This window comes from Idiotropiscis lumnitzeri, chromosome 10 (genome assembly GCF_059441095.1).
Source record: "Idiotropiscis lumnitzeri isolate Australia: NSW breed Sydney's pygmy pipehorse chromosome 10, RoL_Ilum_1.0, whole genome shotgun sequence".
NCBI classification, from domain to species: domain Eukaryota; kingdom Metazoa; phylum Chordata; class Actinopteri; order Syngnathiformes; family Syngnathidae; genus Idiotropiscis; species Idiotropiscis lumnitzeri.
The window spans coordinates 6,351,048-6,378,218 of record NC_142400.1 but is presented as its reverse complement, the minus strand read 5'-3'; the positions used below and the strand labels follow the sequence as shown (position 1 = coordinate 6,378,218).

The following is a 27,171-nucleotide window of genomic DNA, read 5'->3' as shown; positions in this document are numbered from 1 at the left end:
ATTCACCACGCCATCTAAAGGAAAGTTAGTCAATTGCAGGTCAGGTGGTCAGTCTCGACCAATCAGAATGTCACATAGTGGGTGGCAATTTTCTAACAAATTAAGTTGTTTTTTCTGCCTTTCGAGGCGACTTCTTTTCTACCGAATCACATTTTAAGCTTCTAAATTGTTTTGATGTTTTATATGAGCGGTTAATGTATTGTTTCGCCGACATTTTCTGCTGACACGCCCTCGAAGACGAAAAGGGACGTTAGCTTGTCATTGGTGGGCACTTGCGCGTTTACAAACCCGGAAAATAGGAAAAGAAGCGACAATCCGGTGGGAGGAGCAGCGATTAACCTTATCAGTAACTACTGCTCTACTACTAAACTTTGTATCAACGTTAACATTTGAAATCGTCTTCGACGAGGTTGAAAATGGCTTACGCGGGATACGGCGCCGCTCCGGGGGGAATGGTAAGAAGGGCGAGGTTACGGGGAAGTGTCCCCGAGAAAAATGCTTCTGTCCCGGGTTGTTCTAGTCCTGTGCGAGGGTGGCGCGGACATAGAAGTGGAGCGAGGTTCAATTGATGAGTGTGGGGGGATGCACGGATTTTAACGTTATTACACAAAGTGTGATTTTATTTAACGACTTAATCGATATTTTTTTCCATAAATTAATTACCTAATTGGCTAGAAATTCGCACGTCGTACTAGTCTCTATAGAAGTGTGGTACTTTTAGAATTTTATTTTTCAGTAGTTTTGCCACCACTTACACAAGTTTTACCAAATATAATCAATGGTTATTGATTGAAGATTAATTGCACCAACGTGTCAGTTTAATCGATGATATTTGATCTTTGGTTTTGTTCGACACACCCAATGTATTGTTGTACATGTAATGGAGTGAGGGTATAGGGAATGTCTTTTTTTAATTGAAACAGTTTTTCTCAGTAGCTTTTCTATTTTTCTTTAATTTAACAAACATTGTTTTTAGGCCCTATTGCCATGTATATATATTTTTTGTAACAAACTTAAAACTGTGTTTTTCAGGATATAATTTTTAAGCCCCCCCCCCCCAATTTGTCATTGTTTGAAAAACATTTTGGACCTAATATAAAATGTGCGTTTTTTTCTCCTTTTTTTTGCTGTACTCTATTTTTATTTTATATTCATCTATTTAACAAACTTTTGAATGTTATCTATTTTTATTAATCAAATCTTAAATGTGTATTTACTTAACATGAAAGTTTTTTTTCTGTATTATTTTAACAAAACTTACAATGTATTTTTTCCCAGTAGCTGTTTTTATTTCTACTTATTTCTTTAACAAATCTTTTTTCTCTCTAATATCTATTTGTATTCATTTATTTATTATTCATTAATTAATTTTATTTTCCCCCACCAGCAGTTCTTCATTTGATGAACTTTAAAATCGTGTAGTTCTCTGTATTTTCACATAACTTTGCATATTTAAGCAATGCACTTTACATACATGGATATCATGTAAAGTATTTCAGATCAAATGTTTTGCAACTCTGCAGCAGCAGCAGCAGCAGGATCCTCTTTATGGATACTTTGTGGCGGTTGCCGGGCAAGTGAGTGTAAATTCAAATTAAACACAAGACGATATTAGTCAAATAAATCGTAACATTTTTTTTTCCCTCTTGGTTTGATAGGATGGCCAGATCTCCGCTGATGAGCTGCAACGATGCCTCACTCAGTCCGGCATCTCTGGCACTTATCAACGTAAGAAATAGTAGGAATGGGCATCATTTTTGCCTGGTGTGGAGTTTGCATTCTCACGCACATTCCCCCCAAAAAATGTTAGTTTCACTTGCTTCTATTCATTAGTGTGTAGGCTTGTTTGTCTCCATGTGCCCTGACATTGAATAGAATCAAGTTCATTGTTACCTGGGATAGGCGATAGCTCACAAACTATCATAATGAAGACAAGGCCTATAGAAAATTAACGGATGAATTCTCTTTATCGTTCTTAACTATTTGTGTTTTTTTTTTTTGTTTAACCCAGCTTTCAACATGGACACCTGCAGACTGATGATCAACATGCTGGACGTATCCTTGCTGACGTTAAACACTTTTTCATAAGCTAAAAAGCACTCTGGCTGGCTCCTTGACTGGCGCATGTCAGCGAGACATGTCGGGCACCATGGGCTTCAACGAATTCAAAGACCTTTGGCAGGCGCTCAACGCCTGGAAGAACATTTTCATGTCATTTGACCGCGACCGGAGTGGCACAGTGGAGGCCCAGGAGATGCAACAGGCCATCAAATCTCTGGGTACGTGATACATTCCAAGTAATGGAAGCAGCTGCGTTGTCTTTCTGGCCAGCAGGGCATTGCAAATGATTAAAATCCCTTTGTCCCTTGTTAATATTCCCTGTGGGTGTGTGTGTGGGGGTGTGTGTGCGTGCGTCTGTGCAGGTTACAATCTGAGCGCTAACGCTATGAACATGATAATGAAGCGCTACAGTATCAACGGACGAATTCCCTTTGACGATTTTGTGAGCTGTTGCGTTCGTCTCCGCGGATTGACCGGTGAGAACGTTAAAAAAATAAAAAAATCTTGGATCAGATTTGAATTCTTTGGCTACAAAATGAATACAGGTAAATTACGTGCATGTGTATTTTCAGATCATTTCCAACGCCGTGACACATCTCGAAATGGCAACGCCAACTTCCATTATGACGATGTAAGTGTGGCATTTTGCTGTTTAAATCTGGGTTGGATTTACATTGCATACTTCTTGTGTCACATTAATAAACACTCGCTGTAAATGTAAACTACAGCCAGGAATAATGTGAATATGTGCTACAATAGAGGTGTATGGAACCTTTAAAATTGTTTACACCAAATTAGTGTCTACATTAAATCTGATGTAAAAATCTACATAAGGTGTAAAAAACGTAACTGTGATTTCAAATATGGTACATCAGCGGTGGAAGAACAACAACATTAATTATAATGTAAATATACTACATTAGATGTGCATTCACGATTGAATATGGCGTACATATACATATGCACTATCAAGTGCCAACAAATCCAATTTGGAATTGGGCTAATGGGCAGTACAAATCCAGCCAATAAGATGTTTTGTTTGTTTTTTTCTTTTCAACAATAACAGCAACCTTTCTCTCTGTCCAGTTTATCCAGGTGACCATGAGCATGTGAAAAGGACTCGCAGACGGGACACCTTTTTATTTTTTTAAGCATGGACTCATTTATTTAGATGTATTTTGCTTAAACAGGGGAACCTTCAAAGTCCAACGATATTCGGTAATTACGCCAACTATAAAAATGTAACCAAAAAGTATTCGTGCACCGCAGGCTGCAATACGTTATCAATACGTTTATGCAAATAAATTTTACCCAGCACATGCTAATCCTAAATTCTGAACCGCACATACCGCCGAAAGTCCAGAGCAGAAAATATACTTAATTGATCCTCTACAATTTGTTTACGCCCTGTATAACTTGACAACTTCATTACATTCCAAGGATTCCTGGTAGCTACAATCACCAGCGGCAGCCACTATGGGCACGCAATGCGCATTTTAAAATCGCATTTTAGGCATGGCGCCATCCTGTGGCAACAAAAGGCAATTAATTATAAACCTTTTCAGGTATTTTGAATTGTGGCGAATTACTAAACATCGTTCCTTTTGGAGATTCGACATGGAATGAAACACGTTTGACTTAATGGGTTCCAGTGTCCGATCAATAATTGTGAAATGTACCACTATTTTTCACTCTCCATTAACGCTTGAATATATTGCGCACTATCAATGTATTTCCACGTTTATTATCGTTTTCATTCATTTAGCTATTAGTCTGTAATGTAGAAAAGGTGCTATGAAACTTGTAGGTTCAAGTTGGTCTTTAGACGACAGCAGACTTCATGAACTGGATGGAGAAAAAATATATATATTGATGATATTAAAAAAAACAAATGAATCATACAATATGTATTAGTTTTACTTTGATTGACACAATGCCTATCTGAGGTAAGCGTTAGGCAATAAATACTACTTTGATCCAAGTGTGTGCTGTATAAATTTGAACTCAAAATCTGCAATCATAAAGATATTGATTCATGACCACCTCTCACTAAGGGTCAAGATAACGTTGGAGGTAACTCAGAGAGCTAACAGTTAGCATGAAAAGCTAACATTCTAAGCTATTATTTCTGAAGTTGTTTTGGAACCTAGCTACGGAAATTAACATTGGAAGCTTCTGTTCGAGGGCTCATTGGAAGCTAACTTGATACTGGATGCTAATGTTAGCGGCTGATATTTGAAACTGGAGTTAATTGTAATGTAAGCCAACATTGAAGGCGATGTTGGAATCTAGTGTTGAAGCTAAAGTTGGAATCAAACGGTGGAAACGAATGTTGGCTAGGAAGCCAATGTTGGAATCTAACGTTGGAAGCTAACATCGGAGGTAAAAGCAGTATTGGATTATTTTGGCTTGTGTACCTAATGAAGTGTCCTGTGACAGTAAACACACCTGCTTGAAAGAGAAGCTGGCCACTTGGCAGTCACACGGCAAGCTGATGACGTGCATTTGGAAACGATCTGTTGGAATATTAATTACAAACATAAATATAACTGTTAAGGTGGAGCAAAGCTAAGCAAACCACGTTCAAATGTTATTAACTGTTTTGGCAGTCAAGCATCAAAAGAAAATGTTCAAATAGACCTTGTGACAGTTGTTGAATTATGTAACTAGGTGTAATAAAAGTACCTTTAAGAATTTGCATTCGTGTCAGCAAAGCAATGAAGTCGTCGTATAGTAGCGTGCCTTTGCTGTTGTACTCCAACCACAACGTCTTTGAGCTGTCCTTGTCCAACTCAAACCCTGCAGGAAATGTGTAAACAGGGTACTGAATTGTTTAACTTGGTGTCTCTCAGGGGTCACTACTTGAGCCTCTGTTGTTTTCAAAGTAAGCGGTGCAAATTTTTGCTGCAAATTTGCAAAACTTAAATATTTGAAGTAGTGCTGAAGGTGACGGCATAGCAAATGTACAGATTTAAAAAAATCATTAATAATTAAAAAAAATGTAATTCATAATTTCTATACATTAAATTGTGATTATGTATTGACATATAAATGCATTGATTTATTAAAAATAAAGTCATGCAATTTTGGTTCAATAAATACAATAAAATATTTGTTTACTTTGTTAAATATTTTTCAAATAAATTATATAATTGCATGTCAAAATATACACAAATTGTATTAGAAACATTTTGCGTCAATGCAAACATTTAGAATTTAAGTACATTTATTTTTCAATCAACATTTTAATATTAGGAATTGTTTTTTATATTTCACCGCCGACTATGTTATTTATATTTCAGATGAATGTGTTGATTTGTTAAAGATTTTTTTAAAATATTTATTTCTTTGCCAAAAAAAAAAAAACAATGAAAAACGTATTCACAACTAATTAATCATTGGCTTGTGCACATCAAAGAAAAAGCATTACCCCGTACGGTTAGGGCCTCGTTCATGTTCGCTTGAGTGAAAGAAGGTGGCTGCCTCCTCTCATAGCTGTCCAAGAATTCTCGTCTGGCGGCCGCCACATAGTGGTCCAGCTTGAAGAACTCCACCACATCCAGATCACCAGATTTGTCTGCCTGAGAAGCTCGACTCAGGAAAGTCAACATGCGTACTTACACATTTGAAGGATTGCTCACATGATCTCACCCCACACACATATAAAGGATACATCTGCGAGTGTTAGTAGCAAGCGCGCAGTTCTGACGGTCAGCGCTATGTTTGGGAAGATAAACACCACCATGAGCGTAAAAACAAAGCAAATTTAAAAGGAAAAAATGTGAACTGACATTTCCCGCTAACCGAGTGGCCTCCAGCCTGCAACCTGGCCGCCACGCCCTCAGCATTCAACATCTGTCGTTGATCACACACAAGGAGTGATGAGAAATATGATCAACCACTGTGGTCATAACATTGAAAATGATGCATTTAATCATTCTGAGAGATGTTGTGTTAGGAATTCTCCATTCTTCACTTTTGGTGTCCCATTCATTTTGGAGAACATAGTTTGTTTTGTAGTTGCCCTAATGCTATATTTTTCCTTTGTGTCCCAAGATATTTGTCCAAACTCCTTATTGTGTTGCCTGTGAGTGTATATTTGATGTGCGCTTGTGTTTACCTCTGAACTGTCGTCATCCTGCGAAAGACAGAAAAAGGCGATTATAAATCATATCAACATAATTTGGTGCTGTATTACTCGGAATTTTGTGTTCTCAACGCCAGTCCAGCAGTCTAGCAGTGTAATTTTAAATGTTTACATTTTAGTGCCGCAAGGCGAAATTAAACAATGGATGATAATATAATATACCGTAATTCAATAGCACGTGAAGAATTCTAAGTTTCTGCACCAAGATTTCATGCTCAATGGACATTGTGCAGTATGTGCTTTGGCCGCTAGGGAGCAGTATAACACATACAGTCCCCTCCAAAAGTATTGGAACGGCAAGGTCAATTAATTTGTTTTTGTTGTACTGTCACCGAAGACATTTGGGTTTCAGATCCAAATCCAAGTTTCAGATAAATATCATGAAATGAAATGTGAACTTTTGTCTCATATTAATCTTTTCATATCAAACCCAGATGTCTTCAGAAAACAACAACAAATGAATTACCCTTGCTCTTCCAATACTTTTTGGAGATGACTGTATAAAGATAAAGATGTCCTTTATTAGTCCCACAATGGGGAAATATATATATATATATATATATATATATATATAAAAAAATACAACCACACATCACTACTGCAATATCACTGACATTTTCATTAGCCCGTTTATGGCGTTTCTTGGTATGTGTTCGCTTTAACTCGTAAGTTGGGGCACTCTTACGTCTAGGTACAATATAACTTTCGAATTACATACGGTGACACAGGCATCCTGTGGGAAGGCGTCGCAGCGCAGCTCTTGGGGCCAGGAGACACCGTAGCGTCCCATGCATGATTCGGAGCTGTCGCGGGCCTTCTGGCAGAAGCTACGGCAGGGGCGGCGGACCTTGCCGTACGAGCACTGCGGGGCATAGGCGGCGCACAGGAAGGGACGGATATCGGCCGAACAGGTGGTCTGCGCGATGGAGTGGAAGAAGGACATCTTGACCGCGGCGTCGCGCTGGCTGGCGTGGCCCAACTGGTTGGGCGTCAGCGTCTGGTTGTAGGACAAACCTTGGCACATGGGGATGGTGAGGGGCTCGCAAATGCCGCCGCCCTCGCCCACGCCAAACTGCAAAGAACGTACCAACTATATCAATCATCTCCAGTATTGAATATGTTTGAAGCATGTCCTCTAAATTTGACGCACAACCGAGAAGCGGGTGCCGCAAGAAAAAGTGCTACACAACTTCTTGTTCTTACGTGCTGACATGATGCAGTGGAGAAAGCGTCGCATTTGAGTGACTCGGGCCAAGCGTAGCCAAATTCCCTGAGCATCGGCTCACAGCTGGAGCGGGCCAGCTCGCACAAGGTCCTGCAAGGCAACCGGGCTTTCCCCGCCTTGCATTCCGGGGTAAGGACGGAGCACAGGAAGGTCTTGAGGTGGGGCGAGCATGCCATGTTGACCAGAGTGTAGTAAGCGTTGACTTGCAACCTGACGTCCTCCTGCGTCTTGTGGCCCAGAACGTTGGGCAAGACGGTCTCCGTGTACGGGAGATCTTTGCAGAAAGGCTCCGTAATGCTCTCGCATGTTCCTGATGTCGTCGTCTCGGGAATACTGCCGGCCTGCATGGAGGAATTCATAAAGCCCTTGCTCCAAGTGTGTTCATGTAACAGTTGTTTAAAGGTATATAATTGCCATGACAGCGACAGTAATTTGCATTAGCCCGTTTATAGTGGTTCAATAGCATTAAGCTAGCAGACGTTCCTCAGATGAAAAAACATGGCTTGCTCGAACATTTTTTCTGTATAAATATCAGTGGTGGGCCGTTAAGGCCTTCTCTGGTGGCCTAACATAATCAAGAAATCATGATCATATTCTTCACATTGATGTCATAATATCCCGCTGTTGATTTTTTAGGTTAGAGTTTTTATCCAATCCGAATTCAGCTAGCTCGTGTTGCCAGGCAGATTTCATAATACCAGTGGCGCGCACTATTCGTCCCATTGCCTTCAGATACAATCGTGCGGGCGTCTCCTTCTCGCTGGCCTTACGTTGAAGGTGATGAACGTGGCTTGTGATTGGATACTCACTTGTGAGGGGGCAGCGCTATCGGAATCAATACACCTGAAAGTAGTTACTGGCGACCTTACGAAAACAATGGCTGAAGGAGGCTAAAGTGTGGATTTCATTGCTGATACACTTGCGAGGCCATTTTCAAGAGGGATCTTTCAAGAGAAGCTTGGTTGTCCAACTCTCAGTCGTGTGTAAGTCTTTCTCTATATTATTTCTCCAGCTGTAGTGTCATAAATGATGGTAATAGGAGGAGGATTTATTCAAGTCGGACTAAGCACGACTACACTGAAGGCCTACGTGTGAAATGCTCACCCCGCCACTGATGAATATACAATGTTCAGTTCTCTTTTCTTATGCGTCAGCTGGTGAGTGATGAATAAACAGCTCATTACTCAGTATAATACAATTACCGTAACATCTACGCTTATTTCCGTTCCGTTTATGGTGTTTCAACTTAAACATTAGCATTAAGCTAGCAGACGTTTTTTTAAAAACATGGCTTGGTTTAACATGTTGGTATTCAAACATACAATTTTCAGTTTGCTTTTTTTATGTCAGCTGGCAGTGATGAATAAACAGCTCATGACTCAATACAATATAATTACGGTAACAATACAATTTCTATTAGCCGGTTTATGGAATTCAAATTAAATATTAGCATTAAGCTTATGACTCTGTACAACGAAAACATTAATCGTAGGGATACACTACAGATATACCCATGATAGGTAAAAATCTGCGATACAGACCACAAAAAATCTAGAACCATTTTGTTTCTCCTTACCTGCTCACAGGAATAGTTGGAAAAAAGTTCACAATTCAGACTTTCCGGCCAGTTGAAGCCAAACTTGTTCATAATGGGCTCACATCCAGCGCGGGCCTGCTCGCACTGAGTTCTGCACGGAGGCCAAGGATTTCCCGCCCTGCACTCGGGAACGTAGACGGAGCACAGGAAGGGCTTGAGCTGTGGTGAGCACTGTGACTTGACCAGAGGGTAGAACTGGTGCACCTCCAGGCCTGCGGCATCCTGTGTGGCTTGGCCTAAAAGGTTGGGCATGATCGTCTGGCTGTACCGGAGATCTTTGCATAGGGGAACGGTGATGGTCTGACATGCTCTAGCTGAATCAGCAGAAGAGGATGATGATTGTGGTTGTTGTTGCGCCTGAAAACATTCATTGGTGACCACTTTAAACTCAAGTCAATAGTGCCCTTGGCGAAAGTTAGTTAGCTAGTTTCAAAATGGAGGTGATATTGGATAAAAATGTCTATCATAACACGATGCACAGAAAAGTTTCAAGGACCTATGCGCTAAATTGAACAGGAAGTCGGCCATTTTGTTTTGAAGCAGCAAATTGAAATTGTAAGTATTTTAGGCGTTGAACACAACTCCACCACACATCGAAAACTGTATCTCACGTGGTTGATGTGTTGGCGACTGACCTGCACACAGTTGGACTCAGGCAAAGCATCACACAGCAACTTGCTGGGCCAGGTCAGCCGCTTGGCTTTGATCGAGGCATCGCACTCACTCTTCACCCTGTGGCACATGGCCTTGCACGGCTTCACACGGGCGTCGTCCTCCGAGCATTCCGGGAAGGCCACACGGCACAAGAGCGCTGCGGCGTTGGGAGAGCAGGCCGACTCCACGATCTGACTCAACTGCTGCACGTTGAAGCCCGGGACTCCGGCCGGGTAGCGGCTGGTGCTGTAGCCCACGCTACGGCAGAACGAGGCGGTGAGCGGCCGGCAGTTGGGGCGCTCGTCCCTGACGCCGAATGTCCCGCGAGGAGACGACAGGAGAGCCAACGCCACCAGGAACAAACGCAACATGGCCGTCGTCTCTGAGGGCCAACTTGGGAATACAAAGTCTATGCAAATGTTGTTCCAACAACAGAAAACAGCTGCTCTGTTGGCGAACTTCAACCTGCTTGCAACATCGACTTAGCATCGTGTGCGTGTGTTTGCACTGGGAGGCAAACGGTGGGGGTCTCGGATTGTCCAATAAACGCAAAACAACACATTACACAGATTCACATGCTACACCATCAAACAACCCCAAATTAATTAATTTTTTTTGAGGGGGGGGAGCTTATGAAACAGGCAACACTTCAACCATGCAAAACAAAACTTTTGGTCTACTCCGTTTGAGGCCAGTAAAAATGCTTTGTAATGAATGACTGAGAAGTTTTCTGTCTGAATGATTTATGGCAATACATAAGTTAAAAAAAAAAAAAACATTACTTAAAAATCCCCCAAAAAAGTGAGGCTAAAAATCACTTTAGCTTGAAGCCGACATACTATACAATCCCTTAAAGACGGTCATTCTGGAGTCTTCCGAGCCACCAGCACAAAATTCCTTGGAGAAAAGTTTGGGTCGAAAAGAGGAATCAGCTGACTGTGCACCCCTGCGGAGATGGTACAATTAGTCTGAAACTTGATTGTCCACAGACTCATTTCGGCTGCCGCGGCTCACCGTTCTCCTGCAGGTAGATGATGCGGTCCAGCAGCACCAGCGTCTCCACCACGGGAGCAAGCAGCAGCGCCAGGCTGAAGAACACCACCACCCGGCCCTGCTGCGCCAGCATGGTCTCCAAGCGGCCCTCGTCCAAATGCAATGTAGGGGACAGGCCCACCCGGGCAAGACCCAAGCGGGCGTACCTGAGACGCAACGTGGCGGAAAACATCAAGGGGATTTTTATGTTGGTCAATATTCATCAGGTTTTCAAATATAACTTTCGATGTGAATTCAATTGCAACTTTTGAATAATATACAGTTGTTAGTACTCATTCATTACTGCATTACAACTCTGATCATTTCAGACAGTTTGATTATGATGTAGCAGGTGTTTGTACATATTTGATTGACTCACTCATTGAAGGTCAACAAGTGAGCTTTCTTCACCGTCTGTATTCCCGCTCTGCGCAGATCCGGCCGGCTGTCCGTGATGAAGACCTCCAGTGCGGCGCGGTAGCAATGCGTCCTCAACAGCGCGTTCTCCTCACGCAGCCTCTCCACATAGTCCTCCATGGCGTGACAGGCCGCCTCCCGCGCCTTGTAGGACAGCTGGTGTCCTGGCAACCCCCGCACGTGCGCACTCATCGGGTAGCCAAAGTCCCGGTCAAGGGGTTCGGTGTCCGACTGCAACGTATCAGGGGGTCCGAGCACGCCTGCAGGGGCGGGCTGCTCTCTGGTGGTGAGCTTCATGTAGCAGCACGCCACGGAGGTGATGGCGCGTATGTGAGGACATTTGACGAAATGGCGGAGGAGGGTGGGGCTGAGGTCTCCGCACGCATGCAGACCTGTGAGGACCATGTCTCGCCGGATGCCCGCCTCGGGGACTGCTGCCTCTGCAGTGTGCTCAGGGGATCTGAGTCTCTTTTTACAAGGAGTTAACGAACTTTCGCCATCAGCGTGGTCTGTGTCCAGCTGCTGCATGAAGACCTCCCAGGATGCCTTGGGGTCCACCCAACCCGCCACGTGGTGAGGACACGCCTCTGATGATGGCGGCTCAGAGGAACACTTCTGATTGGCACAAAGGAGCACACAGCATTGAAGATGTTAGGTTACTTGATGACAAGTCTAAATTGTAATTAATAGTGCATAATATCATCAGGATTTAGTAATTTTTTTAATTAAAATTCATATATTCAAAATTTATTTCATAAATAAATACAATGAAATGAACTTGCTCACACCAAATATTTTCTTTTATACTCATATGGTATTTTATTATAGATTACTTAATTTATAGAATAGTATTTTATACTATCGCCGTAAAACCATTACATATTAAAAACTAACTATTTTATGCAGATATTTTTAAAGGTTTAAATAATAGACTCAAAATATTAAATAATCACACTGCCAAAAAAGGCTTAATGTTGCACCCTGGTCAGTGGCTACGTAATTATTTAAATTTAAATTACCTGTTTTTTCCGCCTCTCTTTGTCCAAGGCGCACAGCAGCTGTGCATCAAACTTGGTTGCCATGGCTACGAGAGCAGGGTCAGCCTCGATGGCCGTCACCGACAAGCCAAGCCCGAACGACAGAAAGCGAGTCAGGTGACCCTTTGCCGGATAGAGGAAGAATGTCAGGATTTAATATATTTTACCGTCTATATACAGTGTTCATTTTTATTTTTACGTTAAACAACCTGTCCAGAACCAACATCCACGACTTGGTTGCACTCAGTCTCCTCACAAAGTTGTTTGACCAACTGAAATGCAGTACAATAATACAAATGAAACACTTTTTAAATACCTACATTGAAAATCCTGCGTAAAATCAATGACAGTATTTGAGTACCGTGCCCAGCTCGCGGATCTCATGCTGCTTCTTGGGCTTGACGTGCTTGCGGAAGGCGTGTGCCAGCAGCGAGCTCTGGTTCTGGTTCTCCCGAAACTCTTCCAGTTTAGCTGGGCAGTTGGCGCCGGTTCGTGACCGCTTGGAATTTCTGGGAAAAGCGAGCGAGTGAGCGGTGGCCCGGAAAGCCAAGAGGGACAGCGGCCACAGACTTGAATACCTGAAGAAGACATATATTTATTAGTAAAGTAATTGTTAGTGAGGGATGCAGACTCCTCGTTTGTCTCTTTGTGGCAGCCAAGTCTACTAAAGCTACTCTATGACATAATGTATACAGTATGGGTGTACCTCCTGCGTCCATCTTCAGCATCCAGCAGCAGCCGCTCTGCTATCTCAGGATACGACAGACGCTGAAGAACAGACTGCCAGCTGAGAGGCAACTTGTGCCACAAATCTTCAGTGAAGAACTCCTTTCATAAAAAAATATAAAGACAATTTGAAGACTTACTTAATGTCATGCAGTCAGAAAAATAAATGTTGGCTACTCACAATGACGTATGACTCTGACAGGTATCGATACTGTGAAAGAAAGGAAGTGATTCTTTTGGCCAGATCTTTCTGTTGCTCTGCAGAAAGACTTAGGTTTGAACTTTCCCACATTTTGTCTTGTTGCTTCACTCAACGTGCTAGTCCGAAGCTAGCGAAATGTTAAGAGACTCTTAGATTAAACGTGAGTTAAAATGTCTAGTACGTTAACCCACGCGCCTTGTATATAATTCGTATCCATCTCTAAAATATTATAGCGTATTTTAACCAGTCACGGTGATAATAATCTAGCGGAATTGGTGTGTTTTTAGTCGCGAGCTCCAGCGAATTTTGGAAAAGACACTGCTGCGTTCCATATCTTCTGGTAAATCTGAGAAGCAGAGCAATTAAAGGTACACCAAAAGGGAGACCCAATACAAACATTACATAAATCCTAATTAAAAACATCACTTCACTACACTGTATAGAAATGTTGTCACTGCAGTTTGTCCAATGGTAATTCTATTTAAATGAAATTAAAGATAACGACAAATTGTTTTTTCATGAAGGCAACACAACCCGGAAGTGGATATTTGTCCAAAACACCGGGTTCAACAATATGCTACAGGTCTATTCTGTCTTCTTTCTTTAATAGTTAATAGAAACACAGTCGTAGTTAATATTTTATTCATGACCACAGCAGATTATAAATTCTTGTCGGATGCTGTCTCCGTGTCGTATGCAAAGATTGATATTCCGCAAATAAAGGTATAGTGCGTCTGTTAGCATTAGCTAGCATTGCCATGCCGTTCGTTGATGTCAAAACCTCAATATTGACAAATGGAGGCCGTCTTAGCAATAGTTTTAAAGGATAACCATATGGTGATTTTTTTTTTAGCTTTAAATATGAAAAAAGTACGAAAAGGTGAATGGAGGTATAATGTGCGTTTTTTCCTCAACGTTTAACAGTTCCGAGGTATCAAAAACGAAACAGCATAATATATTACCGGGGTGAAATTGGCTCATTTTAGGGGCCTGCAGTGAGCCTGCCCGCACTCTGCCCCATAAACTACTGAGCCAGTGACGACACCCCCACAAAAGCTTTGTAATTGCCTATAAATGCCACAAAGTGGTGGCAAAGCACTACTTTTGTCAAAATGGAAGCTCCTCTTATCCCAAGTCGGCCCATGAGATGACAGAAAAGCAATCGTTTTGTGTAAATTAAGTGTCTCAATTTTCTTCATTGTATTTTCTAATGTCCTCATTGACGTTTTCAGCCGGAGTGGAAGTGAGCTGACCAAATAGCTGCCAAGATGTCAGACCTCATCCTCAACGTGTGTCACTCTGGAGACTCTTCCTCTTCTGGATCAATGCCAAAAAAGAGGATGCATGTGACCAAGATGCAACAACACAATGTGCCGTTTAAATTGAAAAAACGCAAAAGGAAGAAGCTCACTCAGACGTCAGAGCAAAGTGTCATGTCCACGCGGCGTCCATCCTTTCATGCTGCCACACCAAACCAGGTTTTACCTCATGCAAGGATCTCAAACAAGCCGTCGTCTTCCTCACACCAGCAGCCTTCATTCGCCACGATGAAAACCGACGCCAAAACCTCAAAACAAAACTTGAAACCAATGCCGGTGGCCAGGCGCCAACCATCCGGCATACCGAGCAAGTACCTTGCCATGGACTGCGAGATGGTGGGCACAGGTCCCAAGGGAAGCGTCAGCCAACTGGGACGTTGCAGCATCGTCTCCTACGAGGGCGATGTGGTGTATGACAAGTTCATTAACCCCTCGGTTCCTGTCACCAACTTCCGCACGCGATGGAGTGGCATCCGCCCCTGTCACCTCAGGAGAGCCACGCCCTTCTGCCAGGCCAGGAAGGAGGTGAGGGAAACACTATTTCCTCAATAACTGAATGATGAATTGTTGAATTAAGATTATATATCTATTAAATTTACAATATAACCCTCATTGACACAGAGAATGCAAAAAAATTGCATCCATGGTTATGTGGTCACCCAATCCGTCTTGTCCAAACTCCATATTTTCACTTTATGTGGGTGTCTCAATATTGTTTGTTACAATACCACATTTTCTATTTTCTCCACTATTAACATTTGTAGATGTCCTAATACTTTTGTCAAAACATCCTGTTGGTATCCTCATTTTGTTCCCCAAAAACTTTGTCCTACTTGTAATTTTTGTCAAGTTTAGGTTGAGGTGGAGGAAGACCCAAATGCAGGGAAGCTACGCAGGGGTAACTTAAAGCGTGTTTAATGTAAAGAAAACAAAAAGGCAAACAAGGCACTGGGATAAAGAAAAATATCAAAGTGTTATTCCATTTGCGTGCAGCAGAGCAACAAAATGCCGCTTCACCATGTTTGATGGGTAACCTTGGTTCCATTGATTTATCCAGAGTTTGCAGACCTCAGAGCCTTACAGGGTTTATATTCAATCAGAATTTCTTTCATGGAAAGTAAAAAATACGCACCCTTATCATATCAATATAAACTATCATTTCAATGTTTTAAATGTTAAACTTGTTCCTCGATCCAACTGCCAGATCCTCAAGCTGCTGGCGGGCAAGATAGTGATTGGCCACGCGGTCCACAATGACTTCCGGGTCCTGCAGTACTCGCACCCGGCTGCCTTGACCCGGGACACGTCGCGCATCCCGCTGCTCAACCGGCGGGCCGGCTTTGAGGAGATGGATTGCGCTTCACTCAAGAGGCTCACCAAAGCCATCTTCAATCGCGACATCCAGGTTGGAATTTCACTGAATCGATCAAGCGATTTAAAAAAATAATAATAAATAAATAAGAAATAATGATGGACTGATCACAGCAACCGATCCTTGTGTCCTCAGACCGGGCACAACGGCCACTCGTCGGTAGAAGATGCCCAAGCCACCATGGAGCTCTACAAGCTGGTCGAGGACGAATGGGAAAAAAAGTTGGCGGCGTCGAGAAAAGAGTAGTAGTAGCAGCTGATTGGCTCATTCCACAGGCTCCACCCACTCACTTTCTGCTTTAACTTCTGCCGCCACTTCAACTGAAGGTGATCAATAAGTACAACTTAATATAAACTCATTAGGATGGCAGTGCTGTCTTCATTCTGGTAGCATGTTTTTTTAGAAGATAAAAAAAGAAAAAAATGTGTGACTGCAAACCAAAAAATGCATTTTTAGATCACACTGGTCTTGTTTGTATGGATTTGTATATCGGGAATTTTTTTTTTTTTTTTAATCCTTGTTTTTTTTCATTGTGTTTTAGGTTTTCTCTACTATAAAAGGTGTTTGTCTTGTAAAAAAAACACACCAGGAGAAATCTATTTAAAATCATGTTTATTATTACTATCCTTATTTCAATTGAATAGAAAAATAAACTTCCCGAATAAAAAAATGAAAAATACATTTTCACCGAAAATTAAAAAAATGGAACCAGATTTTCCCAAAGGAAATTATGTCCTCCATGGCAATGTTTAAGTCACCTGAACATTTCTTACTGTTTTACAAGTGTATGAAAAGTTAACCACTCTGTAATGCAGCATAACTAAATACAATTAACAGAATGTAGAATGACTCGTGTCTTTTGTGAGAGTGTCTTTACATGGCACAGCTCAATTTGAACAATCTTCCTTGCAAAGACGTCATGATGTAAAGGCATTTATTTGAAACCGTCGCCACACATATTTTCACCTGGGTTTAGGTCCGGGCTCTGGACCTGGCCATTAAAAAAATCTGACTGCCCTCACCAAGTTGAGCAGACATTTTATTCGTAAAATTTCTCAAGAGCAAATTGTGTAACAGTTTTCTCCTTATAATGTCCTAATTCAACCTTTTTACTAATTGTACTTTCAGGAATGATTTCCCTCCATATTAAAAAAGTAAAGTAGATTAAGCGATTGCCAGCTGCATTCGCAAGAATTCTTGATTTGAAAACAATATGGATTTCTGCTGGGTTAACTTATTGAGAGCTTGATTATTTGCCACCTGCAGTGCATTGCCCAGCATGAGCAGCTAATTCACCTTTTATTAGCCTCACGCAGGAATTTGTTCATGTTGCACATTGTTAGCTGTGCAGATCGCTCACAGTAAGGAGCCCTCCGGACAAAACATGTTGTGATGACGGTTGAATTGTTATCGCCTTTACACTGCCATTAATTTAGTCATTTCAATTTGTGGGCCATGCCGAGTGATTTAATATCACTTTTCAAATCCTGCAGTTGTGCCAATTTTTTTCTTTTCACTACACAGGAGTCCCAACAGTGCAGTTTTCTCCATTATTAATATCAGAATGTGACCCAATACTTTCATCCATCACCACATTTGAACTTCCTGTAGATGTCTCAAGAGGTGCCCCCTTTTGCCCAAACTTTTATTTAGCGTCCTGTGTCTGTCTTAATTCTAATTAACTACCTGTCAGTGACCAAACTCTGCAATTTCTTTCCCCACTTGTCTCAATACTTTGAAATATTTAAGCAGATTAGTTGACCTCACCGTGTGTTCCTGTAAGGCAGCAATGGTGGCACTTTTCCAGGCAGTCAGGGGAGGATGGAAAGCTGGAGGGGGCCGGGGGGGATAAGGAGTTTGACTTGTCCTGCATGACCACAACCCCACCACCCCACCCCCTCTTCTCTCCTTTATCTCCTCTTGCCCGAGCTGTCTGTGTGGACATAACCAACCTACTCCCATTTCTTTGACTTTGGATCTGGAGCAGCACCTGATCAGGATGAAGTGAGTACTCTTTTCCATGACTACATGATTATTATAGTACTTAAGATATGTAAAAAAAAAAAAAAAAACTAGAAGTCTTATTTACTAAGAGCATCATCACTATATGAGGGGCCATTGATCTTTAGAGTCCTTCTGGAATTATGTCATTTATTAATCCCTTCTGTTTTATTGTGAGATAAATTGAGCCGTTAAATTTCATCATTCGAATCAATGTTTTTAAAATGTCCACAAAATAAATAAAAATACATTGCCAGTGATGCACTTGGTTCCAATGTAATGTATATTGTTTTTTTTTTTGTATACACGATTCATCGCCATAGTAGTATAAAAGATAAAGTAGCAAAATGTTTAAACTATAACAATGATTGTCGCATTCCGTGCAGATAGTTTGCGGAATTTATGTGTTTGTTTTTCTCTTTCCCTTTTCACTGAGCGGAGCATGAAAAAGGAAAACGGAATATATATATATATATATATGCACCGCAGCTTTATTGTTGTTATCATGATTTTGCTTTCGTTAAATTGTTGTTCAAAATTCAAACATGCTAATCATGTTAGCTAATTGGCTAAACGGCTTCTGAACTGTAACACAGTTAAGCAAAGGTTGTAATTCTTAAGTGTACAACTGAAGTCATATATATTCTTTCCCCCCCACTCCTTTCGTCAGCACATGACAGTTCCTGGCAAAGTGTGATTGGCCTCTTGGTTCTCTTTTCTCTCGGCCCCCCCCCCAAAAAAAAGGCTATTGAGCCTGCTGTGATATTTGTGTGTGCCTCCATGTTGCCTGGATGCAACCACTTGGCTACTTTCTGCACCCTTTGTTGCATCAAAAAGGAAATCAGATGTTATTTTAGAAACGTCCGATATTTAGTAAATTTTGAGTGGTATGTTTTCTTGGCTGAATCCCAACCATTTACTCGGTTCACTACTGCCACCAAGTGGTCAGGAGTTGCAAAAAAAACACATGCTGTTTAATTGAATCATTACTTAGAAAAAAAAAAATCAGTATTACATGTTGTCGTTTACATAAAAAACAACTACATAATCTAAGGCATGACAGTTTTCCTCAATACTGCAGTTTTTTTTTTTTAGTAAGTCTTCATTACAAAAAAAAAAAAGACAGGGCAATTTCTGTGAATTATTGTAGCCTTCACGCATGTTCTTTCTCTATTAAAATGAAATGCCATGAATACCTTCCAGCTCTTGTGCTCCTTCTGGTGTGGGTGATAGTTGCGATTGTGTTTCTAAATTGTTGCCAAATTAGTTTGCATTTGAACCCGTTACCTTGAATACAAAGAGTGAGGATTGTAACAAAGGATAAAGCAGCAAGAAAGAATATGTATAAAGACAATTATGTTGCTGAGAATAGAATTTTAATACAGTAAATCAATGCGGTGGTGAAGGTTAAAAACAAAAAGGCACTAATGAATGTGTTGGTGTGCACAAAAGCACAAAGAACTAGTTGAGCTTCTTTCAGGCCAGGAGAATAAACTGGGGGGGAAACGTCTGGGAAAAATGTTCCTTAACGGGAAGTTTTCTGGGATAATCCTGAGTTAAAAGAACCAAAGGACACTAAATCTGATTTTGTCAGTCAGGTTGACTCTTCTATTCACGTCTTCTGAGAACTTTAACGACCAATTAGAATGCATCGCACACATTCGAGCTGGAGCTCTAAGTTACAAGCGACGTAACACTTAAGCAAGATTTGTAGTCGTTCATTGTCCGTGTTTGTGAGTCCATTTATTGGATCACCAATTCATGTCAGGTAACGTAGAAAATATTGACTAACATCCAGGCAATGCAGCAAATATGCAAACCAATATTATGAATAACATTTTCATAAAATGTTTTTAATCTTTTTATCTTCAGACAGGTGCCTCTCCACATCATGCTGGCCGCCCTCGCTCTGCTCGTTCTCCCGTTGTCCTCGAACGCCCAGCTCCATCCAGGTAGAATGACATCAGAAGGAATAATTCAATCCACATAGTCACAAAAGGCCACAGACATCAAAATCACATTAATGTGAATGAAGGCCCCTTTTGCCAACTGTCCATGATAAATGCCACAGTGTGCAAATGAAAAATATACAGCCACAAATAATCCGCACAGTGAAAAAATGAAAAGTCCACAACATTAAAATTATACACCTACAGTCCCAAAAACGTTTTCCTTGCAGATGACGCAAACCTCCTCCATGTGACCATCACGTCCGGCCCAAACACGACAGGCGAGCTGGGCGCCTCGCTAACATTGCCGTGTCTGGTGTCCCTGGCCCGTCCACCACCCGCTCCGGCCACCAACGGCCGGCGTGCCGCCCTCTCTCTGCCTCGTGTCAGGTGGAGTCTGGTCGGCCACGACGACGATAAGGAAACCGAGATCCTGGTGGCCCGTGGCGACAGCGTGTTGGTCAGCGAGGCCTACCGGGGCCGAGCCTCGCTGCCGCGTTACGCCGTCTCCCCCGCTGACCTGACGCTCCGGCTGGAGGAGTTGCGGTACGGCGACGCCGGTGAGTACCGGTGCCATGTGCAGCAGGGACCCGACCACGGCCATGATGTCACGCAGGTCCAAGTCAAAGGTAAAATTCAGGCTGAAATAATCACCCTACATAATAAACAGAAGTACTTGAATGATCCAGTCAACCCACGCGCAGGTTTGGTGTTCCATCACGGTGACCCGTCGAGAAGCCCCCATGCCTTTACCTTTGAGCGGGCCCGCGAGGCTTGCGTGGAGCTCGGGGCCCAAATGGCTATGCCGGAGCAGCTGGTGGCGGCCTACCACAGCGGGTATGAGCACTGCTACGCTGGCTGGCTCTCGGACCGCTCAGTTAGGTAAGGAGGAGACAAATCCACCAGAAACTTGAAATTAGTATAAAAGCCAATTTCAGTCATTTGGAAAGCACTCAATTTGAAATCAGATTAAATCTGTGTAAAACGGATATCAAATATGTGTTGAGCAATTTGAAATTGGGAAAAACAAATCAATTTGAAATCAATTTAAAATCTATGCAAAATTAATTGCAAATCAATTTTAATCAAATCCATATGAAAGTTTATAATCCCTGTAACACCAATTGAAAAATTCAAAATCTCTGGAAAAAAATGTTTGGAAATATTTTAAATTTGTTTAAATCAATTTGAAATGCATGTAAAAAAAAATGTGACTGATTTCAAACGCTAAAAAACAAAACAGATTCAAAAGCAAATTGAATTTCTATGTGTTTAATTTAAAATAAATTTTAAATCATTTCAGTTGGAAATCCATGCAAACCAATTTGAAATCCGTTTGAATACAATTTGATACCAGTCCCCTTTTGTCAGGTATGCGGTTCAGAAGCCAACAGAGGACTGTTTGGGTGTTATGGGAGGACTTCCAGGAGTGAGGATCTTTGGAACATTGGATCCTCAGCAGCTCTTTGACGTCTACTGCTTTGTGGGCCACATCGCAGGTCTTGATACTTTTCACATCCAAATGAAAATCCGTTTCCAATACGAACATTTCTGCAAATGTTTATCCAACAGGTGAGGTGTTCCATGGCTCCGCCCCCCACGGTTTTACCTTTGGGGAGGCGAAGGCATACTGCCTGAGTGAAGGTGCTGAGCTAGCCACCCTTGCCCAACTGTATGCAGCCCGGAACCACCGACTGAGCCACTGCGGCTCCGGGTGGCTGAAGGATGGCAGCGTGCGCCATCCTATGGCCACCACCGGGGGGCGCTGTGGGGAGGCGCCAGGCAACAAGACGGACTTCCATGATGTCTACTGCTTCAGAAGTATTCAAAAGACGTTTTCAAACTCTTTTCAGTCACTGTAATGTGATCATTCCTTGCCTGTTATTTATGACGACTGCCGTTTGGCACAAAGGAAATAAGCACACACTCTCCAAGTGTGGTCAAGACTGGCCTAGAATGTGTAATTTTGCTCCAATGTTTCTCTTCAGGTGACTCCTCCACTTCATCTGCGCTCTTTCCTCTGACCAATGAGCCAGAGCACGTCAGTCATCTTCTCTCCACAACGGAAATAGCGCCTCCTAGTGAGGCGGTGCAGACAGTCCATGCTGTCACGCAAGACCCACTGAAGACCGAGTCTTGGACTTCAGATGATCCTCAGTCTGAACCTGAGAGTCATCCAACATCTCCTGCCAGCCTGGAGAGCTTGATCACAAAGACAACATCTGGACCAGAGGACCTCACCAGCCCCTCGGAGGAACACCAGAACACTTCTGCCGCTGATGCTACTCCCAGAAACATGGCTTTGACGTCATCTCACGTTGAAGAACCGAGTTCCTCCTCTACCGTGACACCCACTTTAGAGAACAACAAAACACTTGAAGACCATCCAGAATCTGGAGAGGAGATCCTGATGACCAACTCCTTGGTTAATACGGAATCCTCAGAACCAACTTTGGACTCAAGTAAGTGATTAGAACTGCTACACCTGTGTTGCATGGAGTTCACCATCTCTGAAACCTGTGAATTGCTGAACCAGACCAGGACTTTCGGACTCCAGGTTGATAGGTGCCAGAACTTGGAAGACTCGATGCAACACAGATGTGAAGCACTTCTCAGAAACAGTGCTTATACAGCAAAATATTAGTTGAGTTATTCAAAGTAAAGCAACTGCAGCTTAACATATGTGGTTACCTGAACAGGTGCGGAGATCTCTGGTGTGGCGTCCAATACGCCGGGGACACCCGAGATCCAGAAAGTTGAGGTCCTCACAGTCTCTGACTTCAGTATCGACCGGTCCTCCTCTTCCTCGACCGTAGACTCTGGGATGCCATCTAGCTCCACTCCGGAGATGCTTACCTTCATCTCAGACAGTATGGGTCACCTGGAAGCAGTCCACAATACCACAGATAAAGATGAGGACAAAGCTAGAACTGAACCCCCTGCCAAAGCGTCTGGTGATTGGTCGGGAGAAATTCCAGAAGTAAAACCAGAATCGGCATCAAATCTGACGGACTCACCGATCCACCACACTGATCTCTCAACACCGCCTCCATCGGAGACGATTTCCTCCACACAACACAAGTCTGGAGTCCACATGAAGTCCAGCACTCCACTTCCTGTTGGGTGGAATGAAGCTACGAGCGCCACCAGTAGACCAGCGAGAACACAAGAGGAGACCCACGGTCATGTGGTCTCTCTTCAAAGCTGTTCCAGATGTCACCTTGAAGATCAAACCTTAGCGACTGTAACCGACCCGACTGTGGACAGGGGAGAACCCACGGCCATGGCTGCCAGACAGGAAATCATCCTAGGTGAATGGCTATCAATTAAGTAATGTAACAAAATAAAAAAATTAAAGGAAAACAAAATAAAAATATATATATTGAATTGGCAAAAATGCTCAACTGATGCTGTACTGAATCTTAAATGAAGGAGAGGGCCACAATTTCTCGATGAGATACTGGCGGGGATGCACACTACCAAACCAGATCGATGTATGACAAAAATTCCATTAAAAGAATTTTTTTTTCTCTCTCTCTCACTTGTTCTCTCGTTCTTTCTCTCTCTGTGTCTCTTTCTCCCGCTCTCTCTCTTTCTCTCTGTCTCACACACCAGTTGCCCATCCCTGATTTAGTAAATGCATACCATCCTTTTCATAATGTAACGGCGCCCCCTGGTGGTAAAAGTCTTCAAATCCGTTTCCTTTGAAAATGCGACACTTAAAAAGTCTCGAAACAATAAAGAGTAATGACAAGGAGATGTTTGGCTCATGACCGCCTGGCAAATATTGCCATATTGCCAATACTAAATCTGGTAAATATCGACCTTCTTATACGAGTTTGCACTGTTCTTTTCAGACCTGTGCGGGGACAGCCCATGTTTAAATGGCGGCACCTGCGTCTATGGCGAGTCACCCAAGTGCGTCTGCCTCCCCGGGTACGGTGGCGACTCCTGCCAGTCAGGTAAGGAAAGGCCTCCCCACCTGAATGTGAACATCTCGCCGACATTGCCTCTTGCCCTGCAGATGCGGAGGCGTGTGAGGCGGGTTGGGACAAGTTCCAAAGCTTTTGCTATCGTCATGTGGCCACGCGGCAGAGCTGGGAGGGTGCAGAACAACACTGCCGGACGATTGGCGGACACCTCATGTCCATCATGACGCCTGAGGAGCAACACCACATTAACGGTAAAGGATGAACTATTTAGTGGAGAGGTGTTTAGGAAGTGATTTCAAATGTGTGGTTCAAACCAAAATGGCTGACCGTTTCTTTTGGGGTATTGCTTCTTGATCCTTTTTCGTGGGTCAACTCATTATACACATCTACTCATAAATGACATGCCTAGCAAATTCCATATTGCGAGCTGAGTGAAACCAGCTTCTGGCGAAGACTTTTTAAAAGTACTGACTGTCCCAGCCCAAGACCATTGGATTTTGTGGTACTGAACTATTTTCTTGTTAGTCATCATTTTTGTTGCCATGCCATGCCTACATACATTGACCAAAAATAAAATAATGTGTAGTTTAGCGTCTATTTGATTAGCATATGTGGTTTAAATTTTGTAATAATTGGACAGAATTTCAAGGTTGAGTTAAAAAAATAAATAAACTGGCCAATAAGGATCCTTGGAAACGACCCTAAGATGGGCCTGCCAAAATTCATGTTCCTTCTTTGGGTGTACAAATGCACGTTATGCAAGTGAAACATGAAAAAAGAAACATGCCTCCACATCCCTTCCATAGAACTTGATGTAGTAGATCTGCTCCAGTGTTTAACGGACACCAGAAGCTTTTGTCTATCCTGAGAGAGAAGGTCCGCTTGGATATCGGTTCAAAACATCTACTTACACATTCCTCCGTTTCACGCTTCGCAACCTGCAAAGTGACGATTTTGTTTTGGAAGTGTTGTTAGGGAGACACAACATCAGTCTTTAATGTAACAAGGATGTGGTTGGTGTTTAGTCTGCGCCTCCGGAAGCTCAGATAGTATCTGATGTTCTTCTGCTTCTCAGCTGTCACTATGGACTTCTTAGCTCGTGAGGAAATTGTCCTATTTAAGAACTTTTGGTGCATAGCACCTGATCACGTTAGCATTTGAGCCTGTTGATCAAGTTAGCATACCAGCTGTTCGCCAGTTATTCATGTGATCAATTTGATATTGTAACGGCCTACAAGACATGATGTCAAATATTTCTCCAGGTCATTGACATAATCAGACTTTGTTGTCTTTTTACCTCTGAGTGCAACAAAATGGAATAGACAAAATCAGTTTTAGATACAAAAAACAATGAACAACAGGGGAATTCAGAACCGGTGTCCATCGGGTCTTTTACAGTGCCGGGTATTCATAGATGAAAATAAATAAAATAAGGGAGGTGGAGAGGAAAAAAAAAAAACAACCCTAGACTTCCTGTAAGGCGACCACATAACGGTTTTCCATCAAAGTGCTTTCAATATTCTGGTAGCAATTTTGCTTAATGATGCTACAAATTAGCATACAACTTTTAAAACGGTTGCATCTATATCCAGGCGACCATTATCCTTTCAAGCCTGACATCATCATGTGATGTGAAATCCTTACTCAAATCCATACTCAGGTTGCTATCTTGCTCTATGCTAGGATATCATCTGTTTATTTTTATCCAGTCTCATCCTGGGCACGAGGTTTGATATTTACTCACTCACTAACATGGGTTGCTAGCTTTAGCACGTTAGCATTTTATCTACTCTTATTAACCTAATCAAACATGTCAAGATTTGATGTGAAATGCTGACCCACATCTTTACTCTGGTTGCTATCTTGCTATATGCTAACATGTTAACATTTCTTATTCGGCATGACAAGGCATGAGGTTTGATATTTGGCCTACTCACATTGTACCTCCGGTTGCTAGCTTGATTTATGTTAGCATTCATGCATTTTTAATCCTAATCTTGAGGCATGATCTTGAGTTCATATTCTTTGAAACATACTCACGCTTTGTCATCCATATTTCCTTAATGTTGACATTAGACAAATACAGAGAATATCAGTGGATTGGGCTGAACGACAAAACCATCGAGGGAGACTTCCGCTGGTCTGACGGGAACTTTCTGGTGAGGATGTTTTCTTCCTTCAAAGATCTCGAGTAAGATCTGCCTGTGACGTGGAACTTTTCTGCCTCAGATCTATGACAACTGGCACAGAGGGCAGCCCGACAGTTACTTCCTGTCCGGCGAGGACTGCGTCGCCATGGTTTGGCACGACGGCGGGCGCTGGAGCGACGTGCCCTGCAACTACCATCTTTCCTTCACCTGCAAGAAGGGTCTCTGTGAGTACTACCGCTTAAAAAAAAAAATCAATTATTCAATTAACCAATTGTTTAATTAAAAAATGGAAAACAATAAGTACCAAAATATCCACTGGAATGGAAAAAAACATATTTTAATGATGATTTTTTTTTTTTTGCAATTGAATTGTAATGGCAACGAGTTAGTTAAAGGTTATTTAAATAATGAATTCAAAAATACAATTATTAAATGTATACTGTATGTAAAATTGTTTATCTTACTAAAGGATTTATCAATTATATTTGTAATGGGAAAAAAAACGGGAAAAGTAGATTTTTTTTTTTCAATTTAGACAGGTAGTAAAGTTCTTTATTCAACTAATCGATTATTTGCAATAAATCAATTTGCCAACGCTTTAATGAGTCAAATGAGGGGAAAAAAAAAAACTTGTATAATAATTTATAAATGCATTTTATTGAACCAGTTTTGCGAAGAAATAACTACTTGAATTCAACAAATATCACACGTGTCATTTGCCAGCATCCTGTAGTGAGCCTCCTGCGGTTCCCAACGCTACGCCATTCGGTAAGATGCGGACTCACTACGAGACTTTTGCCAAAGTACGCTACCGCTGCCATGAAGGCTTCGTGCAGAAACTGAACCCCATCATCAGCTGCCTGCCCGGCGGCCGTTGGGAGAAACCCTTGATCATGTGCCTGCCAGGTGAATTATAAATAAATTGTGAACATGTGAAAACCTCACTCACTCACAAGACCTTTACATTTCATGTCCGTTTCAGTTGCTTCACATGCGGACCTCCGGTTCAGTTCAACTGCTCGCCCCCTTCCAGAGGAGGCGGAGAATGTCACCACGGAGACCGAGGTCCACACACAAAGCAGCACCCCAGTTCGGGCACACTAAGAAGAACTTCACTCTCTAAATAACTTTCACGCCGAAACTAACCTTAGGTTTCCCCCCTCCAAAAAAGCGCTATCATCCAAATAATACAGCCGAGTCTCATCAACAAGCAATTTTAGCGTCGCTTTCATTGATGAATGGTGTTTGTGAGTTTTGGTCACAGGAAGTGGTCTATTTTATTAAAGCAAACATGGCGGCGCATTTGTGTTTAACTTATTATTATCTCCGTTATATAGTGTGTTTTTATTT

General features: G+C 42.1%; 5 protein-coding genes and 1 long non-coding RNA gene across 8 annotated transcripts; 3 read left to right on the top strand and 3 right to left on the bottom strand.

Annotated features, from left to right (window-relative positions):
* Positions 1-68: 68 nt before the first annotated feature.
* On the top strand, positions 69-4,042 carry LOC148328836 (sorcin-like). Of its 2 annotated transcripts, none has more exons than XM_088306420.1 (8): positions 69-455; positions 1,527-1,577; positions 1,659-1,728; positions 2,012-2,055; positions 2,132-2,279; positions 2,424-2,537; positions 2,634-2,692; positions 3,148-4,042. In XM_088306420.1, exons 1-8 carry the CDS (start codon positions 417-419, stop codon positions 3,172-3,174), a joined length of 552 nt encoding a protein of 183 aa, XP_088162546.1. In that variant the 5' UTR covers positions 69-416; the 3' UTR covers positions 3,175-4,042. The 2 variants fall into 2 exon arrangements, with proteins under 2 accessions (XP_088162546.1, XP_088162544.1); XM_088306418.1 differs by having other exon boundaries at positions 73-455; positions 1,524-1,577.
* On the bottom strand, positions 3,198-10,155 carry LOC148328835 (uncharacterized). The gene is made up of 11 exons (XM_088306406.1): positions 9,666-10,155; positions 9,010-9,387; positions 7,412-7,774; positions 6,927-7,280; positions 6,182-6,199; positions 5,853-5,916; positions 5,735-5,778; positions 5,492-5,642; positions 4,747-4,860; positions 4,510-4,577; positions 3,198-3,906 (listed from the first exon to the last, which is right to left on the bottom strand). Exons 1-11 carry the CDS (start codon positions 10,053-10,055, stop codon positions 3,883-3,885), a joined length of 1,968 nt encoding a protein of 655 aa, XP_088162532.1. The 5' UTR covers positions 10,056-10,155; the 3' UTR covers positions 3,198-3,882.
* A 255-nt stretch (positions 10,156-10,410) lies between these two features.
* Positions 10,411-13,529, bottom strand: mettl25b (methyltransferase like 25B). 2 transcript variants are annotated; one of them, XM_088306409.1, is made up of 8 exons: positions 13,078-13,529; positions 12,877-12,998; positions 12,532-12,748; positions 12,380-12,442; positions 12,153-12,293; positions 11,096-11,748; positions 10,699-10,883; positions 10,411-10,630 (listed from the first exon to the last, which is right to left on the bottom strand). In XM_088306409.1, the coding sequence occupies exons 1-8, from the start codon at positions 13,186-13,188 to the stop codon at positions 10,545-10,547; spliced, it is 1,578 nt and encodes a 525-aa protein (XP_088162535.1). In that variant the 5' UTR covers positions 13,189-13,529; the 3' UTR covers positions 10,411-10,544. The 2 variants fall into 2 exon arrangements, with proteins under 2 accessions (XP_088162535.1, XP_088162534.1); XM_088306408.1 differs by having other exon boundaries at positions 11,128-11,748.
* A 109-nt stretch (positions 13,530-13,638) lies between these two features.
* On the top strand, positions 13,639-16,635 carry isg20l2 (interferon stimulated exonuclease gene 20-like 2). The gene is made up of 4 exons (XM_088306085.1): positions 13,639-13,821; positions 14,331-14,942; positions 15,622-15,822; positions 15,925-16,635. Exons 2-4 carry the CDS (start codon positions 14,367-14,369, stop codon positions 16,033-16,035), a joined length of 888 nt encoding a protein of 295 aa, XP_088162211.1. The 5' UTR covers positions 13,639-13,821; positions 14,331-14,366; the 3' UTR covers positions 16,036-16,635.
* Positions 16,636-17,638: 1,003 nt separating this feature from the next.
* On the top strand, positions 17,639-27,123 carry bcan (brevican). Its single transcript, XM_088306082.1, has 14 exons — positions 17,639-17,793; positions 19,663-19,742; positions 19,970-20,368; positions 20,444-20,621; positions 21,111-21,238; positions 21,312-21,560; positions 21,728-22,201; positions 22,439-23,050; positions 23,597-23,701; positions 23,764-23,922; positions 25,748-25,830; positions 25,901-26,045; positions 26,545-26,727; positions 26,804-27,123. Exons 1-14 carry the CDS (start codon positions 17,789-17,791, stop codon positions 26,923-26,925), a joined length of 2,922 nt encoding a protein of 973 aa, XP_088162208.1. The 5' UTR covers positions 17,639-17,788; the 3' UTR covers positions 26,926-27,123.
* LOC148328832 (uncharacterized) lies at positions 19,519-23,916 on the bottom strand. The gene is made up of 3 exons (XR_015845560.1): positions 22,757-23,916; positions 22,431-22,620; positions 19,519-20,648 (listed from the first exon to the last, which is right to left on the bottom strand). It is a non-coding gene; the product is annotated as an uncharacterized LOC148328832 (long non-coding RNA).
* Positions 27,124-27,171: the final 48 nt, after the last annotated feature.